Source organism: Pseudochaenichthys georgianus, chromosome 17, assembly GCF_902827115.2.
Source record: "Pseudochaenichthys georgianus chromosome 17, fPseGeo1.2, whole genome shotgun sequence".
NCBI lineage: Eukaryota > Metazoa > Chordata > Actinopteri > Perciformes > Channichthyidae > Pseudochaenichthys > Pseudochaenichthys georgianus.
In genome coordinates, this window is record NC_047519.1 from 1,899,453 (window position 1) to 1,905,452 (window position 6,000).

Sequence of the window (6,000 nt, forward strand, 5' to 3'; positions counted from 1 at the left end):
TTGGGTCAGGATGTGGACCACTTTTACTCAATCATGTTAAACATATTTAGTAAGTAGCCCGTTTTGTATTGACAGTCAGTGTTTGTACTTCGCAGACGTTTTGTGTGGAACTTCTTCCGATTGGAGAACGAACACCTGAATAACTGTGGTGAGTTCAGGGCCGTCCGAGACATCAGCGTGGCTCCGCTCAACGCAGACGACCAAACGCTGCTGGAGCAGATGATGGACCAGGAGGACGGGGTCCGGAACCGGCAGGGCAAGAAGAACTGGAAGAGGAGCTACAGCATGAGTCTACGCAGGCCGAGGCTGGCCTCTCAGTGAGTCCAGCAACACTCAGCAACATGGGGGGGGGGCCTTAGAGCTGGAGGGGGGTGGTCAGAGCGTCAGGGAGGTCAGCCTGTATGCAGCTGATCTTTGGACATGTTTATTCAGGATGTAGGCAGGTGCACCGTAAAGAATACTGCTGCAGTATCAGGTCTGGATGAAGGCATGGATCAGGATGAGGGAGGACGCTCCTAAGGGGGAGATCTGGTCTTCATGAGGGAGTTAAAGTGACGGTCGTGAGTGGAGGCGTGGACAATGGAGCCGTCAGTGTTGGTCAGGGCGTCAGGGTTCAGTCGGGGTTTGTTAAAACTAAAATGCAAATCGATAAGGATGACCGTGTAGTTGTTAGGAAAGAGAGAGAAAAGGAGAAGAGAGGGTGCAGTGATGGGGGGGGGGGGCAGATATGTTGTTGTTGCCACTCGGCACCCATTTGACTTGTACCTTCATATCAACACATTCTGCCTCTTTCCCATTCCAGATCCAAGACCCGGGACACCAAGGTTCTGATCGAGGACACAGACGATGACTCCTGACATCAGGCCACGCCCCTCGCCTGGGTCCAGAATTTATTTAAAGGAGGAAACTCCTAACCGAGAATTCACCCAGCGAGTCGGCGTAGAACCCTCCACCAAGAGGGATTCTGAAGCTACGAGATATGAGCCTCTACATGGTTCACTACTGTTTGAAGTATTTCAGCGGGGCAACACCCCCGCACCACGGCCATCAGTCTATTCCTCCCACATTCAATAATAACTCCTCACAGAGCATCCACCTTATCGCAGCAGTGGGTGAAGGACTTCTCTTCCTTTCATCCACACCCCCAGAGGCGGACCTATAGCTACACCCACTGCTCTGCCTTTGCTTGGGCTGTGAGTCTGAGCTGAGGACCAACAGGCCTCTGACAGGAAGTGGTCCTGCTTCCAAAAGCTTCAGTGATTGGTCTCCACCTGCACCACACCTCATGAGAGCAGAGTGGACTATAAGTCCCACCCCCCTTTCAGCGACTTTTAGCCCCCCGGCCGACAGACTGCTGGGGAACATCTGTGAGTCTCCCTCACTCTTAAGCTTCCCTTCAAATCATCACAGAGCTGCCTACCTGCACCGTACACGCTTTAGAAACACACACACACACACACACACACACACACACACACACACACACACACACACACACACACACACACACACACACACACACACACACACACACACACACACACACATATTTAGAAAGATGCACTTTGTAGATGTGAATTGAAATGGACTTTGTTCACACAGACTTTGGTGTGTTGTATTGTTCATGGATGTGCACAACTTGACTATTCATCTTTTTGAGACCCATGGAAGAAGAAATACTCCCAAAGCGCTGCACATATGTGTAACCGTGGTTTTAAATACGAGACGGACCAAGTTAGGGAGCAGTATGAAAGTACTTAGAAAATAACATAGTACATCCTGTTCAGACTGCATGGACCAGCGGCCGTGAGCTGAGAGGAACCTTTCTTTTGTTTCCGGAAGAAAGGTGAAGACCTGCGCTAACTCCATGTCCCCCCATGTTGATAAAGTATCCTTCATTTAGAAACTGCTTTTACTGAATGTATGCCAACCTATTTATGTATGTGTGAGTGGGAGAGGGGCCTAAATGCCACCAGTCCACGCTTTGGGGCCCATGACCGTCCTGAGAGCTCCGATGAGCTCTAGGAACCTTTCTGCTGCGCCCTGCCGTGTCCATGAAGCCTGACACACTTATGGTCTCCTGGGAGAGTGGAGATGTGCTGACGAGGACAAGGGCACCTGTCCGTCACATGCTGCTTCAAACAGCTTCTTGTCTGTGGAGTGAATGTGTTCACATGAGATGCATGCTAATATACCTCGGCTCCCTTTAACACTCCGCTTTGCTCCTAACACATAATGTTAAGGTTGAAATAAATAAGGTTTTTGTCATTTTAATGTATGTTCAGTGTAAATGTGGTATTTAACACATTTAGTCAGTCTACAGTAAATTCTCCAATAGTGGCTGTGGCCTTAATGACCCGTCGGCATCAGCGTTGTATTGGAGACAGTGTTTCATTCCTAAATGCGACACACAGTGTCATGTTGGCTTCCACAGAACAGTCACGCTGCTACTTCCTGCCCGTTGTCTAACGTGAATCCCAGACCTTCAGCGTGTTGATGTTACTGACTGCTGTCACGGCCGTCCACACTACAGCTTCAAACAAAGCTTGGAGCTGGGCGTGTCTGAAGCTCGACCAACAACCAATCACATGAATCTCCCTCCCCTGACACACAAGCAGCGGTTTGATTGGCTAGAGCTTGTACTGGCATATGATTTGATTGGCTGACACTTCCACCGAAAGCTTCAGAAGCTTCAAAAGTTGAACATTGCTCAACTTTTGCAGCCTGACACGCCAGGAAAGCTCCGCTCTGCTTCCCACAATGCAGTTCGGCGAAAAGTGACGTCACTCCATTCAAAGTGAATGGGCAGACGCGTTGGAAACCGTTTTTGAAGCTGGAGTGTGGACGGGCCGTTACTGTCCCCTGGTATGACCCCCCCCCACACAGCTAAAGCATCTTCTTCTGTATAATAAGGACAGGTACATGTGATAACACGTCTCTAATAGAGTGAGTTGTTGCCACACTAACGCTCTGCTGTGCTCTGAGACAGCAGCTTGAAGCTTCTCTCTGTTTAAATGAATCAGCCTGTGATGGGGTTCTATTTGTCCGTTCGCAAACATACGCTTCGTCGGTTGAATTAGCTCCAAAAAACTTTAAAAAAAGGTACGCACAAAAAAAAAAGGTATACTGTTTGACAAAAGGGAAACAGTATAACTTAAATAAAATCAAAGTTTACCAAATGAGGTTGTCTATCCCTCTAAACACATCCTAGCTGTTGCCTTCACTGCAACACTCTCCGAATGACTCTTCCAGGGCCAACACCGTCCCCTTTGAACCCATAGCCCCTCCCCTTTGAACCATAGCCCCTCCCCTTTGAACCATAGCCCCTCCCCTTTGGACCCATAGCCCCTCCCCTTTGGACCCATAGCCCCTCCCCACAGGCTTACCGTCAACAGGTTACACAATTAACTCGTTTTCCACATTCCCTTTGCTGGGGAGACGGCGGCGAAACTCCGTTCGCTGCCCGTCACGTAAGTATCGTGTAATATAGTTAAATGTATGTTTAAATATTTGTAGACACACACACGCGTGCACTCATGGTCGCGCTACAGAAAAGGGAGCGGGAAAAGGGACGTTTCAGTGATGATGAAATGGATGGACAAATATGTGACATTCTACATGAAATGGAACAGTGTTCAGTTTGTCATGGTTAATATTAATACAATGTTTTGGTAAATAGTAAAAACCAAGCAATATTTGATCGGTGAAGTTCTGGCTTCTCAGCAGAGGGGAAAGCGTACGGGATGAGAGGCAGCTGATCACACGTGTGCAACACCTCATATAACTCAAATACTCAAACCATCCTAGTCACTAAACAGCATCTTTAGGGTTCCATCACTTTCTTCGTAACACACACATCTTTGTTGTGTTCTGCTGCATCGTGATAATCTGCTCCGTCTTACCTGACAGCCTCTGGTCCCCCTAGAGTACAGACCAATGGTTTGGGGGGGGCATTATGAGCCTTCTAATTCACGTCACCTTCTGGTCTGTTAGCAGCCCTTATTTATGAATGTTCCATTTCAAACCTCACCTTTTAGAATGTGTTTTGTTCCTCGCATGAATACACAGAAAGGACCCTCCAGAAAGAGTTCCACTTGTTTGTTATTATGTTGAACTGGTACATTCCCAACAGGAGGACACTCTGATCGCAGAGCGGCTGTTTCTGATGAGCTTCACTGGAGGAGCTGACTGCGCCCTGTGAAGGCCTTATTTGTGTCTTGTTGGTTTTCTTTATCTACATTCCAGATGATGACCTTCTGTCCCATTACCCATGAACACCACGCTGCGGTTATGTTGAGATGTGTGACAATGTGACCGAGAGGTGAATCCCCTTTTTCTGTAAGGATGGTAATAAAAGTGTGCAAAATGATAGCTGAGCGTGCTGGGAAGTGAAGTCCGATGTTTCTTGTGTTCAGAAGGAAGTGATGCATGAGTTGCAGCTGCTGACACGAGAAGAAAGTCTTACTATGAACTCTGACATTGCAAAGCCATGGTGAATAGAATCACGTTCTTTCTATCAGATATATTTTATTATGTATTTTTATTTTATTTGAATTTTGTATCATCTTTAAACTCCACGTTCATTCATCCTAAGCAAATTGACCCTTACTTAAAATGAGTATTCCCCCCTGTTCCCCCTCCCACAGTGAGGTGTGCCCAAAAGGATATTATGATCAATACATTAAACAAGTTCTGTATATGCCACTTAAAAACGGATGTGCTTTCTTACGGAGGGCGTGTGGGGGGGCTTGGTCCTGCATTTCTTTAGTCTAATGCTGCGGCAGAAACTCCAAAGACTCACTTGATTGGCTGTGTGTTCAGATGTGTAGTTTATAGTGAAGCCGTCATTAGGATTATAATCGAGGTGTTTATGATTGGATGCAGAAACGTTCAGAGCACAGCCTCAAACATAAGTAGAAGTAGAATATGATTTTTATTTAGGTTGGTCACTCAGTTTTTTGAAATGTTACACCACTCACCAACAGGGGGCATCCCCAGCACCCCTACTTCCGCATGGGAAGCCTGCCTGCAGACCTCCACTCTCAGGACAGTTCCGGTGCAGACCTCCAGTCTCAGGATACCTCTGTCACTACCCGATCCGTCCCCCTGCCCGATCCGTACTGCACATGTGCGAGAGGGTCCGGACGGAACCATGATGGACATTTGACACAGTGGCTTTTAGCAAAGCTCAAAAACAAAACGAGAGAGAGATGAGTTATTGTTATTACACCACGTGACTTCACTATTATTTAACAACTCTTTTTATTGGGTTCTTTTATTTGGGGTTAAGTACATTGTCAGAATAAGTGAGAAATGAATGTAACTTCTGTTAGACAGCCATATGCATACATTTTTGCATACATTCACAAGTAAATATTTATTCACGTATGATGGCTGTCTAAATGAAGCTCAGCGCAAGTTCAGACAGGAAGACCTAACCTCCATATTGCTCGTCATGGCAATACTCCCTCCCTCCACTGGATGACAGGCAGCGCCACTCCTTAGCCAACATATCACTTCCCTCAATTCACAAGCCTAATTATCGCAACCTGTTAATCCTCTATATATGCCTCTCCCCTTTCCTATCAGCTGTCTTCCAGGCGTCAACGCGCAAGCAGCAGCAGAGCTTCGTCCCCAGCTCCAAGCATTATTCATCAGCTCCGCAGTCTGGGCAGATTAAGCTACAGACGGCGTTCCCCAGTCGGCTAGCGGTTCCAGTCGGCTAGCGGGTCCAGCCGGCCGCCCGCAAACCCGGGCGCGGGAGGAAAAAACAAGGAAATCGGGCTCCACGGCTAATACGTCATCACTATTCCAGAATATCATGTGTCCCGGTAATAAACATGTACTCATACATCACGTCTCTTCTGATTGAAATGTAGCTCAGCGTAAGTTCAATCAGGAAGACAACATCATCGGGCGTCACACGTTATCTCAATAAGTGATCAGGGGCATTACGCCCCGGCTAGCCAATCATCGCACCTGCTAACCCCTTAAATCTGC

General features: G+C 47.4%; 1 protein-coding gene across 1 annotated transcript in view; it reads left to right on the forward strand.

Annotated features, from left to right (window-relative positions):
* LOC117462367 (xenotropic and polytropic retrovirus receptor 1 homolog) overlaps positions 1 to 2,274 on the forward strand; it is a 63,178-nt gene extending 60,904 nt beyond the window's left edge. The window contains exons 15-16 of the mRNA XM_034104572.2: positions 96 to 317; positions 803 to 2,274. Of these exons, the coding sequence (XP_033960463.1) occupies positions 96 to 317; positions 803 to 857 (277 nt within the window). The 3' untranslated portion in view covers positions 858 to 2,274. The remainder of the gene's footprint in view (positions 1 to 95; positions 318 to 802) is intronic.
* Positions 2,275 to 6,000: the final 3,726 nt, after the last annotated feature.